Source organism: Mizuhopecten yessoensis, unplaced genomic scaffold (genome assembly GCF_002113885.1).
Source record: "Mizuhopecten yessoensis strain PY_sf001 unplaced genomic scaffold, ASM211388v2 scaffold2383, whole genome shotgun sequence".
NCBI lineage: Eukaryota > Metazoa > Mollusca > Bivalvia > Pectinida > Pectinidae > Mizuhopecten > Mizuhopecten yessoensis.
In genome coordinates, this window is record NW_018404519.1 from 877,586 (window position 1) to 892,820 (window position 15,235).

At 38.0% G+C, this 15,235-nt stretch overlaps 2 protein-coding genes across 5 annotated transcripts in view; one reads left to right on the plus strand and one right to left on the minus strand.

The window, feature by feature from the left end:
- The first annotated feature begins 34 nt into the window (after positions 1–34).
- On the plus strand, positions 35–6,290 carry LOC110445850 (vacuolar protein sorting-associated protein 29). The gene is made up of 4 exons (XM_021490670.1): positions 35–101; positions 2,141–2,332; positions 3,578–3,813; positions 4,478–6,290. Exons 1-4 carry the CDS (start codon positions 99–101, stop codon positions 4,593–4,595), a joined length of 549 nt encoding a protein of 182 aa, XP_021346345.1. The 5' UTR covers positions 35–98; the 3' UTR covers positions 4,596–6,290.
- Positions 6,291–6,814: 524 nt separating this feature from the next.
- LOC110445849 (dentin sialophosphoprotein-like) overlaps positions 6,815–15,235 on the minus strand; it is a 47,975-nt gene continuing 39,554 nt past the window's right edge. For all 4 annotated transcript variants that reach the window (XM_021490669.1, XM_021490668.1, XM_021490666.1 and 1 more), the window contains exons 4-9: positions 14,971–15,017; positions 14,575–14,723; positions 14,006–14,284; positions 12,043–12,223; positions 11,015–11,394; positions 6,815–9,055 (exon numbers count right to left, since the gene is read on the minus strand). In XM_021490669.1, the coding sequence (XP_021346344.1) occupies positions 8,097–9,055; positions 11,015–11,394; positions 12,043–12,223; positions 14,006–14,284; positions 14,575–14,723; positions 14,971–15,017 (1,995 nt within the window). In that variant the 3' untranslated portion in view covers positions 6,815–8,096. The remainder of the gene's footprint in view (positions 9,056–11,014; positions 11,395–12,042; positions 12,224–14,005; positions 14,285–14,574; positions 14,724–14,970; positions 15,018–15,235) is intronic.

The window sequence follows — 15,235 nt, forward strand, 5'->3', positions numbered from 1 at the left end:
GATTACACATTTCAGCCAATGAGAGCGTACGTATCAGATTTGTCAACGGAAGTAGTTCTGTGTGTTATTTCCGGAAATTGATCACATGAACTGGCAAGATGGTAAAATTTAATGTTTATGAATATTTGTTGTTAATTAACTCAGCGTTTCAAGTAATATTTTAAAGTGATTTCTAAAACGTATTGAGAAATAATCGTTTACTGCGTAAATAGCTTTACTTCGTAGTTGTCCTAATAATTTCCTGTTTGTGTCTATCATGGGGGTGTGTCATTCTGTGAATATCAGGTCCAGTACATTCTGCCGATTGAGCTATATAGCTATAAAGACCTATATAGCTATATTCACCTATAAATTATAGCTGTATTGAGCTATATTTTCTCAGATTTCGATTTTCATTAAATTAAAATAAAGTCGCATGAAACAATAAGGTGTATGGTAATGTTGACTATACAAAAAACATACATTAGATGTTTATTTTCATTTTCCATCAATGTTAATTTTCGATTTTTTTTACATTGTTTTTTTTTTTTAAAAAGAATGCTTATATTTAATGTCTTTTGTTATCAACCTAATGATATAATCTTCTTTTAAAAGCGACTTTGTTTCGTTTTCCTTAAAAAAGAAAATAACATGAAAATAGCTCCAAATACTTATTTCAGATAGGTCAATAGAGCTAGTATAGGTCTTTACAGCTATATAGCTCAATCGGCTCAGTGTACTGGACCTGAATATTGCATGTGTAAATTATGATTTTTGGTCTTCTTGATATTTTCGATAAAGATTGTCTGTCAACCAGGACTTGATTTAAAGCAAATAAGTTTTCAGAAATCAGTGATCATTTTGGAGGGTGCACTTGTCATATATATTGGCCTATTTAAAATCCAAAAGATCTATCACCTTTCACCCTCTTCTAATTTCTATTGAATGACCCCTCAAAATTTGCCTAATTTACGTAATTGACCAAATTTCGCACATCTACCGTCAAATTATAAAAATCGTTATAAATAACTTATTTTGTTCCATGAATAAACATAAGCTCTTATCTTTGTAATTCTATGGCATTTAAACATTCATCACTTTCTTATTGGATCGAGAACTGAGGATTTTATATCAGTCAACTGTCAGTTACATATTGCAATGTATTTTGTTATGGTAGCGTATTCTTATCATACTGGTTTACTGATGAATATATTTAAGTTAAATATATATATATAAGAACCTCCTGAAATATTGTAATTTGACGAAGCTGCACAAAATCAACTACACATATGGACATATTTGATATACTGTCCATGTATGGAATAATGTCCATATGCTTTGTACAGCTGCATTGTACTGTGCATGCTTCTTTGAGAAATGTGACTGTGGTACATTGTAATTATTACAAGAGTTACTCACACTCACAGAAACCACATTAAATGCGTCAAGCAAGGATTTGTACCACAATTTCCTGCATACTACCAACAGTCCAACACTCGGGGATGTCCTGCAGGAATAAAAATGGAGTATTTCGTAAAAATATAGCATGCCCTGGCAAATTGTCAGGAGGAAAACATTGAAACAACTTGTTTAATAAAGCAGTACATGTATACTGATATAAATACCCAGGTCTCATTTCCTATGGTGATAGCACTGTGCTTCACAAAAGTGACTGATATTGCACCTGATGTTATATTAAGATTGATTCTGAATTGATTTAAGTGATACAAGTTTAGATGATTGTTTTTGATATTTTTTTGCATGTATGTGGCACTCATATGTATGTGCAAACAAGGAAAAAATGAACTACATAGCCCACATTTTTACTCAATTATTAGAAAGAAAATGCAGTCCATTTCAAAAGGTAGCATGAAAAAGTCATTTATTTTTTAGATGTAAAAATTTATAAAGCTTGTGGGATATATATTAAAACTACATATTACTTTCTAACTCTTAGATGGATGCTCAACCAACTGCCGGGTAATATAAACTAAGCCTGATCAATGGTGATCATCAAGGGCAAGCTGAACTGAACTGTTTATTTAGTAAAGGAAACAAAGAATAATATGGAACCAGAGAGAATTGCAATAACCTGTATTTTATTGGAATGTTTTTATTTCTGTACATGCATGTTACTGAAACTGTTTACTCTGGATTTCAGTTGGTGTTAGTACTCGGAGATCTTCACCTTCCTCACCGATGTCACATGCTGCCGTCAAGGTTCAAGAAATTACTTGTCCCTGGAAAGATACAGCACATCTTGTGTACAGGGAATCTTTGTACAAAGGAGTCATTTGACTATCTCAAGACACTAGCCAGCGATGTTCATGTTGTGAGGGGTGATTTTGATGATGTATGTTATTGTTTTTATCTGCACAAATTTATAAAGATGTTTAGATTTAGTGATTTATGGTGAGTCAATCTGATTAAAATCATCTGTTCCATGGCTCCGCCTGAACATCTGAATGTGCCGCGGTCAGGGTCACGTTCAAGTGACCTTTAGATGAGCCAATCAGAGGCGCGCTGGCAAAAGTTTGCCAGCGAATCGGAATATCATGGTTGATAAATAAATAGCGAGGGGTATCGAACAGATTAGTTTTCCAAAACAAATATGGCGGGAACTGACGTTTCTACGATGCCAAGGAAAACGTACCCATTGGGTAATAATTGCGTAGGCAACACCACCATACAGTCTTTCTTCTCTAATAAAGCTTTGAATATCTTTTTCTGTTCGGGTTTCAGATGATCAATCTCAAATAATTTCAGAACTTTCGCATCATTCTCATCAATGTCCGCCATATTTGTTACAACTCTGAGCGTCCTTTTGAAAGAGTGTCTCTGATTGGTCAAAATTTAATGAGTATTTATTAATATAACGGTCACCTGAACGTGACCCTGACCGCGGCACACTCAGATGTTCAGGCGTATTACGAAGTTAACGAAGCCATGTAACATATGATTTTAATCAGATTGATGGTGAGTCAAGTCAATCTTTGTTAGTCACTTTAGAACGAAAAATTTCATTTATGATATAAATATTTAACATTTTCACAAGGAGATTTAAAAAAAAAAAAAACCTCAGACTCCTCCAGGTACCAGGTTGATAAGCAAAATGAAATCATTGAGATATTTTTTGTTGTCAATGTGTCAGGTAGAGAGAAACAAAATGCTTTGCTTTGTAAGATTTCCATGTTGATATACTGAAAGTCCATACTCGTCAACTTTTTGAAATTTCCATGGGGGAGATTATGCATGCTCAGAATCAAATGCATAAGTATCATGTGTGTATGTACAACCTAGGGGGGGGGGGGGGGGGGAAATAACACTGGTAAATGACATTGTTTTAGCTGTTCTCTCAGGTGAAAAAATCTGATCTTAAAAAAAAATCCATATAGGAATAGTTTAGCAAATTCCCTTGTTGAAAATGCTCAATTTTAGGGTTCAAAATTTGGAGTCCCCATCCTAATTAGTGAGAGTTGGCAAGTATGTAAAACATATTGAGACTTTGTCAGACATATAGGTAATAACTGATATTGTCATTAGTTGCACACATTTTCTGAAAGTTTCAATGTCTTGATTGATTTTTTTTATGTTCCAGAATCTTAATTATCCAGAGCAGAAGGTTGTAACAGTAGGACAATTCCGTATTGGTTTATGTCACGGCCACCAGGTGGTGCCCTGGGGTGATACAGAGAGCCTATCAATGGTTCAGCGACAACTCGATGTTGATATCCTCATCTCTGGTCACACTCACAAGTTTGAAGCATTTGAGCATGAAAACAAATTCTACATAAACCCTGGCTCAGCCACAGGAGCATACCATCCTACAGAAAGGTACTCTATCCTCAAGGGTGAAATAACATTTCTCATTTATAAGTTGTGTACTCATTGAATTAGTCAACAATCATAGACACTTATTTGACAAGGGAAGCCTTTTGTTTGGAGAGATAAACAGGAATTTGAGTTACCATCAATCTTACTAGATGTATATGTTGTAACAAGTAAGTTTTGTACGTGTAGGAATTGGTAAGTAAATTGCAGAATGTCTTGTCAGAGTGTTTTTGCACAAGACCAGGCTATTTCATATCTTCTGCCATTTTAATACATACTTGTAGTATACATCCTGTACATAATGGTTCCTAGTAGAGGATACACATAGGTTCAATTGGAGTGTTTTTTTCTGATTTACTGAAATTTCACTTCATATGTTATTATTAAAACTGCAATGAGTCTCTTTATTCATTACAAGATTGAATTGTAGTAAACACCAAGTGATTAACAAGTCTGTTATAAATAGTAAAACAACTAAGTATTTTACAAACAACATTAACACAGTATTTTGTTTAAAATTCTAAAGAAAAGGATATTACAAAATGGAATGATGCCATAAGTGTTTTCAGTAAAAGTGTATTTATAGGAATTTCTACAAAACATTATCTTCATATTTTATATAAATATATATTTAAGTAGGTAATGGTTTTGTGCTTTTGGTTTGCAGCAATCCAGTACCATCATTTGTGATCTTGGATATACAACAATCAACGGTAGTAGCTTATGTGTACAAATACATGAACAATGATGTCAAAGTGGAGAGAATTGAGTACCGCAAAAACTGAAACCCTACCGATATCTACGTGTATCACAGAAGGACCAGACCTGTTCATAAAGGACACACTCGATTCAATACATTAACACCACCTTTGACCTTGTGCGACAGCGTACTGGACATATATGTATGCTATACAGAATTTCATCAGATGAAGATTTGATTGTTTGTACAGTTTTGGTCATTTTTTTGCGTGTCGCATTGTCACCATTTAGTTGTAGAGTTGTTGATATTTTGAATCTTGTTTTCTCACTTTAAAAAGTGATGTTTACTGTAAATGTCGAGGAAATCTGACAAATTGTTTCAAAATAATTAATAAACTCTATTTCTCATATCTCTTTATAATAGAATTTCTTACATAATAGTTATTACTGATTTGTAAATGTGGTTCTCAAGGAAATGTTTTACATTTATATTCAATCAGTGCTTTAATACATACAGCTGTACTAGTGGTTAGAAATGTTTTTGGTAAGTAGCTTGTATGTTTCGACTTTCAGGTCATTCTTGTTGTAAAGACCAAGGTAAATAGTTTTGTAAATAATTTAACCTGTTTACATTAAAAAACACAACTGTGCAAATGATATCGTTAAGATATAAACACTTTGGATATGTGAAACAAATCCTGGGATGTGTTCGGTACGTGAAATTTTCTTAGAGATTTCTAATAGTTCCCCAGGTCAGATATGTAATACACAGGTATACTGTTATGATTTACTGTGAAGTGGGAAGTTTGACTCTATAGATATAGATCAATTACAATGTTAAAATTCTAGTATACTGGGCACAATTAGAAAACCAAATCTATGTTTATCTGTAATTTAAAAACCTTACAGTAAAGGAAAGTTTTTTCTGGCTTAACACAAACATGCTTATTATTAAGATATGAAAGTTCAACCTGCTGACCGGGTATTAGTGCGGAGTAACGTTGGGGCTAGAAGGAAGATCAGTCTGGTACATGTATTAATGACTCTAGTGGTTGTTGTAAAATATTAAGTTATAATACTTAGATGAAGGGATTCAAACAGAATTTGATAGTGTATAGCACAATGTGGCAGCCTAAAATATGAAGAAGTTACAAATACTGGAAACATTTATTTAGCTTTAAAATATACACAATATTTTGATGCATGATGGATTTTCAATATTATACAAATTCTATAATGTTTGGAAGGTGAGCTACATGTATGTGTTACTGATTACATCACAATTTGTTTCCAGATAGAAAATATCAAGATATTTTGAAAAAGGACTTTCAGAAAAATCAAAATTAATTTGAATACTAATACAACAAGTGATGAAATATGCATGTTATTTAAGAAAAACATGAACTGCTATCGTTTACGGACTAGTAAGTGAGATGTGACATGTGATATTACTGTATCTAATCTGCAATAAGTCAAGGGGGTCATCACATTATCTCCAATCAAATTTGGGGTTGGCATTATCACAGGACAAAGAAATATTGTTTGTTGGCATTTCTGCTGAACTGCTACTGATATGGGTGGGCTTATTACCAGGTATGGGCTTAATGCTGGATAAATACGGTACTGTCAGCTACTGTTACTGATTCTGTTGTCATTTTAAAGGTTTTGTAATTCATGTGTAGATGTGTACATGTGTTATGTACTGTATATGTCTGTGAATTAATTTATATGTATAAAATTAGAAAATATGCACTTGAGAAAATACATAACCTGATGTAATATTTAGTGTTGTTTCATCTGTTACTGTATTCAGCCTCTCTAGAACGTCGGGTCTTGATGGTTTAGAGACTTACATGTATATACTAGATATATAGGTCTCTGGCCAGTTCAGAAAATTAGATGAGAACTAATCTCCAGTTGAAATATATCTCATGATTATATAGTTATTCAGAGAACAATGGATATTTCTGTTGCTGTTTCTATTCGCAAATTTCAGTCTTTCCTCACATGCTCTATCAGTACAATCAGAAAAAAAAAATGCTAAATTGCTACTGAAATTCCACTACTTTACTTTTCAACTAATACGTAAATGAATTGACCATGCACACCATAAAATCACAGAATGTTATGTACAGGTGTTGTTACTATTCTGAGAGACAAGTTACATATTTCCACAATGTATGGTTCTAGATTAATCTCGTATTCTAAGTACATCTCCAGAAAGTTCCACTTATTGGATTACAAATCTCCATGAACAAGATATGTACCCATATCATCATTATGAAACAAATAACAACAGCAGCGAGATGTTTGTAATGCATTTAATGAAATCCATCTGCAGTGAAAGGTTTGTATATACATTTAGGGTAAATGAAAGTCAGGTTTCTTGTAAAACTCCACTAACTTGAATATTTACACACAAATCATTCTATTATTTCTGTCAAAAAATTACTTAATTACAGGACAGAAGTAAATGAAAGACTTCACTAAGCAATCAATTTCAAAGTGTACTAATGAAAACAAGTCTTTGTTATAGATCCATGATCAAACTCCGTCCCATACCACACAACCTAATGTATTAAGCTAGATTTAAGTTAACAGTGTCATAGAAAAATAATTATTTATCTAAAACCTACTTTTTACACTTTTCAAAACTAATATATATTCCACTTCCATGACAAATTGTAAAACAATCTTAATCACTTCATGTGATAAAAACAAATGAATAACAGGTTACACTTTATATTAACAAAATCTAAAAATGTCTAGAAAAACAAGTGATTAAAATAAAACAAAAATCACAGACATGATAATGATGAAATACTGTTCAGTAAATACTGCAATAGATGTACATTTCATTATCAAACACACTTTCCAATGTGTAATAGTACATGTTGCAGAAAATTACTTTATGTCTAAATTAGAGTTATCTCCCCTCACAAACTGTCCCATCTTGCTTAGCAAATGATAGCAATGTTATACATTTGTTTGGACAGCAACAACACAAAAATAAGGGAGGTCTTTAAAACTGATTTGTTCTGTAGATCTTTGATTACAAGTTTGTTCTATGGTTCATATATCTAGAATATAAATATCAAGCACTTGGCTCACATGGGCCTAAAAGCATCATGATATATGTGGGGTTTGTAAAAAAAATAAAAAATCTCTACACTTATTATTCATGAGAATAAAACAATTGTCATTTTCATTGTTTAAACAAATATTTGTGTGTCCGATCAAAACCTATTAGAGAGTTTAAAGAAACCAACTATAGTTCAATTTCCTTTTCAAGAATTATCATACCTTGCCAATACTTATTGAAAAATGATATCATCAAACCTTATAATGAAGAACTGAATGAAATATAGATAGGATGATCAATCACTTATTTTAACCTTTTTGAAAATTTACCCCTGACCCAATGATAAATCTGATAAACATAGACAAGATATACATTAACAGGCCATGTGGCTCGGTACAAGTTACCAAGGTAACCATTTCTTGTATTCTAGTACTACAGCAAGTACACTGATATGACATAAAGCTTGTTAAACTACTGATCCAATAACACCACACACCAGTGTAGCTCAATACTCTATTGTATCAATATCCTTGTTGACACGTCGAGGACCGTCTACATCATCACGTTCTAAAGAATCACGTCTTGGTTGCTGCACCTTACTGTCGTCAGTATAATTGGTGGTCGTTTTGTCCTCTGCTGAGCTTGACTTCTCTGTGCTTAAATTTTGGGGATCAGAGGTGGTATTATCTGTTGGCTGGTTGGTGGCAGAACTGTCGTAGGTCATAGTGTACGTGTCAACATTGGTGCTGTCTGAGTTGTCGCGTGGGGAGACATCCTGTGTAGCAGAGCTAGAGTAGGTCCCTGATTTGTCCTGTGTAGCGGAGCTTGAGTAGGTCCCCGATTTGTCCTGTGTTGTTTGAGATGTGTAGGTGTTATCTGTTGTTGATTTCGTCAGCTGTGCTTCCTCAGAGGTTGTGTAGTCTGACTTTGTGTTGTGTTCGTCCTCTCTGCTGTAATCCTCTGTGGCCGAGGTATCCTGCCCAGTACTCTCTTCTTGTGAGGATTTCAGCTGACTTTTATCTTCATCTGCTGATGACCTTTGTTGACCTTCAGTATCATCTGATGACCTCTGTTGACCTTCACTGTCATCTGATGACCTCTGTTGACCCTCACTGTCATCTGATGACCTCTGTCGACCTTCACTGTCATCTGATGACCTCTGTTGACCTTCACTGTTATCTGATGACCTTTGCTGTACTTTGCTTTCTTCAGACGATGACTTTTGTTGATGTTGACTTTCATCAGAAGATGTGTTGCTATCATCTTTTCTGACCTGTGAACTATCACTACTGTCATTTTGTTCAGAGCTTGTTTGATTTTCTAACACGGGGGTTAGTGGTTTATTTTCAGATGTTTGCAACGGTTCATCCCTTGGGGACGAGAGTGGAACCTTCTGGAAGGTGGTGCTGGTGTCCGAGGGATTCTCTTTACCACTGCTTTCTGATTCCGATCTCTTCTGTTCATCTGGAAGAGAAGCAAAGAAAGTTAAGGATAATATAATACCAGTCTGAATGTAGAGCGAAAGCTCATTTAACCAACCTTTTGCTTTACCAAGACATGACTTGACCTACATCTGAAATCTGACTTTACTGATACATGATATAACTGACAACTGATTTACTAACATCTGACTTTACAGACACCTGACTTTGCAAACACCTGACTTTACGAACACCTGGCTTTACAGACACCTGACTTTACTGACATGTGACTACTTAAACCTTACTACTGATTCTTTATTTTACAGACATCTTGCTTTAACTACACCTGACTTTACTAACACCTGACTTTACCTACACCTGACTTTACTTACACCTGACTTTACCTACACCTGCCTTTACTTACACCTGACTTTACCTACACCTGACTAAATCTACACCTGCCTTTACTGGCACCTGACTTTACTTACACCTGACTTGACCTACACCTGACTTTACCTACACCTGACTCACCTGACTTTACTTACACCTGACTTTACCTACACCTGACTTTACCTACACCTGGCTTTACCTACACCTGACTTTACTAGCACCTGACTTTATCTAAACCTGACTTTACTGACAACCTTCACCTGACTTTACCTAAACCTGACTTTACCTGCACCTGACTTAACTGGCACCTGACTTTCCTTACACCTGACTTTACCTACACCTGACTTTACTAGCACCTGACTTTACCTACACCTTACTTTACTGGCACCTGACTTTACTGGCACTTGACTTTATCTAAACCTGACTTTACCTACACCTGACTTTATCTAAACCTGACTTTACTGGCATCTGGCTTTACCTACACATGACTTTACTGGTACCTGACTTTAACTATACCTGACTTTACCTACACCTGACTTTACTGGCACCTGACTTTATCTAAACCTGACTTTACCTACACCTGACTTTACTTACACCTGACTTTATCTAAACCTGACTTTACCTACACCTGGCTTTATCTACACCTGACTTTACCTACACCTGACTTTATCCAAACCTGACTTTATCTAAACCTGACTTTACCTACACCTGACTTTACTTACACCTGACTTTATCTAAACCTGACTTTACCTACACCTGACTTTATCTAAACCTGACTTTACTTACACCTGACTATATCTAAACCTGAATTTACTTACACCTGACTTTACCTACACCTGACTTAACTTACACCTGACTTAACTTACACCTGACTTTACCTACACCTGACTCTACTTACACCTGACTTTACCTACACCTGCCTTAATCTAAACCTGACTTTACTTACACCTGACTTTACCTACACCTGACTTTATCTAAACCTGACTTTCCCTCCACCTGACTTTATCTAAACCTGACTTTACCTACACCTGACTTTACCTACACCTGTCTTTACCTACACTTGACTTTACTTACACCTGACTTTACCTACACCTGACTTTATCTAAACCTGACTTTACTTACACCTGACTTTATCTAAGCCTGACTTTACTTACACCTGACTTTACCTACACCTGACTTTATCTAAACCTGACTTTACCTACACCTGACTTTATCTAAACCTGACTTTACTTACACCTGACTTTATCGACTTCTAGCTTTACCAACACCTGACTTTACTGGCACCTGCTTTTACAGATCCTTGAGTTTACTGACACTTGATTTTGCCGATACCTAACTTACAGGACCTCTTTTAACATCTGACTTTATTTAATGACACAAAAAGATTATTTTCTGTCTTGAACTCTCATCTGATTTACATGCTGTCATCTGACAAAATGATTCCATTCTCTCCCTGCTGACACAAAATGTTCATGTCCATCTTCTACACATTATTTATTATACACGTACGTGTATTATGCTACAATATGTATAACATTTACACGGTTTATATTATGTGAATTATTTTTAAAAGTATTTTTTAAAACATGTGAAAACTATTTCAGTTCCTTACCTGCTGCAGTTTTGGTGCTGGCGTGACCTAGCCGAGACTTTGGCCTACCCACTCCCTCCCGATGTGAGCTAGTGCCCTCCTCATGCCCGTTGTTATCAGACGAACTTTCAGTTGATGTTGTTGCTGGTGATTCTTCCTTTTTGTTGTTTCCTTTGACCCCTTGTCCCTCATTTCTATTGTTCTGAATGGGCCTGGCCTTGATCTGGGGTTTCTTTGCGGGCCCTTTGTTTGACCTTGCTGGGGGTATTTCTGCACTTGATTTGTAGGTCTGCTCCGTCCTCGACCTTGGTGACAACTGTCGCCCCTTAGTCGACCTTGGAGCACCTGTCTTGGGTCGCTTTCCTTCCTTCTCTTCATTATCACTACTTTTGGGATCGGAGCTGTAACACAAAAACAAAATACAGTTATTTTACATCAGTTATTTTTTATCTATTAACCTTGACGATAATGGAAAACAGTGTTCACAAGACATTATTTACCATGAGATAGCAACACCCTTATATATTCATTCTAAAAATATCGACAACAAATGTCATGACCTAATTATGATGTCATATTATTGTAACTTAATGGTACCACTTGATATTATTGACCCCACTTAAAAAAAAATCATGGAACAAACGTACACAATATATATGAGCTGTAAATGCAGATTTTTAATAAAAAAACAACAACTTTTTATGAGATAAACATATTCCAAAACTGGTATATGTATTTTTATAGTTAATATGAATGCCAAGAGGAAGCAAAATTTCAGCGTGAAGCACCTGCATGTTTCCTGGAATTTGTAGCGTTATCTAGGTATAAATGTTCAGATGAGTTCTAGGTACATTTAATGCTGGTTTGGCTTGCTGCAGAACCCTGAATTGGTATATGTTCAATTATTATTCTTATTCAACTTTTATTTTATTTTATAGAATATCCATGCAATATCCACTATCAAGTTTAACTCATAATGTATCAATCAAATTTGACATTACATGAATATTCTAATTATAAGCTTACTGTGGCTCCTGTATTTTACTTACGATTTTTCTGTGGAAAAGGAGTCATCGTTGTTGATATTGCTATCATACACCTGGTATTTCTGGGGTGGAGCGGACATGGCACGCCGGAACCCATTGGCAGGCCTCGGCATCTGGTATTGGCGGTCTTTTCCCATGTTAATAAATTTTCCATACCTCATGACTTCATCTCTGCCATACAGACCTGTCAATCAACAAAAAATGGCAGTTCGTTACACTTCTACACTTCCTCATTATTAGAAGGTCCTGGCTGGGGAGAGAAGGGTCCTGGCTGTGGAGAGAAGGGTCCTGGCTGGGGATAGAAGGGTCCTGGCTGGGGAGAGAAGGGTCCTAGCTGGAGAGAGAAGGATCCTTACAGTGGAGAGAAGGGTCCTGGCTGGGGAGAGAAGGGTCCTGGCTGTGGAGAGAAAGGTCATGGCTGGGGATAGAAGGGGCCTGGCTGGGGATAGAAGGGGCCTGGCTGGGGGGAGAAGGGGCCTGGCTGGGGATAGAATGGTCCTGACTGGGGAGAGAAAGGACCTAGCTGGAGAGAGAAGGGTCCTTGCCGGTGAGAGAAGGGTCCTAGCTGGGGAGAGAAGGATCCTTACAGTGGAGAGAAGTGTCCTGGCTGGGGAGAGCAGGGTCCTGGCTGGGGAGGGAAGGGTCCTAGCTGGAGAGAGAAGGGGCCTAGCTGGGGAGAGAAGGATCCTTACAGGGGAGAGAAGGGTCCTGACTGGGGGGAGAAAGGTCCTAGCTGGGGATAGAAGGGTCCTGGGTGGGGAGAGAAGGGTCCTGTCTGGAGAGAGAAGGGTCCTGGCCAGGGAGAGAAGGGTCCTGGATGGGGAGAGAAGGGTCCCAGCTGGAGAGAGAAGGACCTGGCAGTGGAGAGAAGGGTCCTGGCTGTGGAGAGAAAGGTCATGGCTGGGGATAGAAGGGGCCTGGCTGGGGATAGAAGGGGCCTGACTGGGGAGAGAAAGGTCCTAGCTGGGTAGAGAAGGGTCCTAGCTGGGGGGAGAAGGGTCCTGGCTGTGGAGAGAAGGGGCCGGGCTGGGGAGAAAAGGGTCCTGGCGGGGGAGAGAAGGGTCCTTGCCGGTGAGAGAAGGGTCCTGGCCGGGGAGAGAAGGGGCCTAGATGGAGAGAGAAGGATCCTGGTAGTGGAGAGAAGGGTCCTGGCCGGGGAGAGGAGGGTCCTAGCTGGAGATAGAAGGATCCTTACAGTGGAGAGAAGTGTCCTGGCTGGGGATAGAAGGGGCCTGACTGGGGGGAGAAAGGTCCTAGCTGGGGATAGAAGGGTCCTGACTGGGGGGAGAAAGGTCCTAGCTGGGTAGAGAAGGGTCCTAGCTGGGGGGAGAAGGGTCCTGGCTGTGGAGGGAAGGGTCCTGGCTGGGGAGTGAAGGGTCCTGGCTGGGTCTTGGCTGGGAAGAGAATGGTCCTGGCTGGGGAGAGGATCACATCTGAGGGTTTGCTATGTTTGCGGCCTGAAACCATACATGAAATACAACACCTGGAAAGGAGGAGGCACGGTTGTCTAGTGGAAGGACGCCGGGCTGGTGACCAAAGGGGTTCGGGTTCGAGTCACGTCAAGGCACTGTGTTCTATCTTTTAGCATGATACTTTACTCCGCTTGTTGCAGTCTACTCGGCTGTAAATGAGTATGTGGTTGGGCATTTCTAGAATTGTGGAAGGCTAGCTGTGAGCACCGGCCGTATGTCCCCCAGGGAGTTGAGAAAGATATTGGCTGGTTGCAAAGGCCCTATAACCATGGATAATAATTGGTGAACAGCTTTGAGATGACCTACGAACTAGTTTATGAAAAAGCGGTATATAAGAACCTTGAAATTAAATTTATTATTATAAAGTCCTGTCTTTGTGATAGACAGTTCTTAGATTAATGTTTATTAACCCCAACAAATTCAACAAAACTATTGGCTAAATTTTAACACAGTGAAAGTGCTATACATGGTAAACTGTAGCAGGGCACACCAACCTTTTTCCATTTCCTTGAAGAGGAGCTGGTTGTATTGTGCCTGTTTCAGCTTCATCATCTGGCCAGCACTGTAAATGCGTGCTATGTGTGTAAGGTATGCCCGTTCTCCAGGTTTTAGCTCCGGGTGGGTCAGGAGAGGACTGGACTGGAACCGAGCTGGCAGGGAAAGGCGACTTGATGAGCGCCGAGGGCTCTCCGTTAGCATGCCAATCTGGAATGCTGTCGGGTCGGTGGGTACTCGACATGAAGTATGCCTCTTTGGATTGACAGGGGAACCATCTGTAGGCAGGAGAAATAAATGATATAATATATAATACCAGTAAAGTTATAACTGTATATAATGCTGGACTTTGACCGTATATCTATCCATAATAGGATGAATTCTTTTGGCGTTTTAAGCTGATGTGTTCTATTGGGTTTTATTGCAGATTTTTTGTGCATTTATTTAAATGCAAACTGCCACAGTTTATGTGGATTTTCAGCTTTTGCTGTAAGGAGAATAAAATAAACCATGACTTATGACCTTCACCCTTGACTTGTCACCTTGCATTGGAGGATGGGTGTCTTACCATGAAACTTGGCAGGGGAGTTGGTGCCCCACTCCAGCTCGCTGCAGATCGAGGGTGTATAGCGAGGAGACTGGGAGTTCAGGCACTTCGTGTGGAATTCCTTGTTGACTGGAGTTGATGATCGGGAATGACGGTCAGGGTTAGGGATTCTATGAAAAATTTAACAAAACAGTTTTGATCAGTTTGAAATATGATTAGGCAAGAAAGAAGTCCTAATTAAATTTCTTTGAACAAATGAAGAATTAAACAAATATATCCCTGTAGATAATATCTCCCACTGTAATGTTTAACTATAACATAGTCCAGTACTGTATGTGAAGTTCATGTTTGCTAACCTGCCAGACTCTGCATAAGGTTATTTACCCTTTAGGCGATAGGTATTATAAGCTAACTCACCTCTCGGACTCCTGGTTTGGGTCATTGTGGCCTCGTAACTTGCTCTGCTGTAAAAACAGTTTGAACACATTGTTAAATCTTTCGCAGAAGACCAAGATAAAAGCTACAAATGCCTGCATGATATAATCGACAAGTCTTTAGTGCAAGCAATGGTGTGGACATTAAATACTGCATTTTCTGAACACAGGGGAGATAATAAAATGTCTGGGAACATAATGATGTAATCACTTGTAAAAGATGTGCATTGATTAGGTTGCCTTTCAAG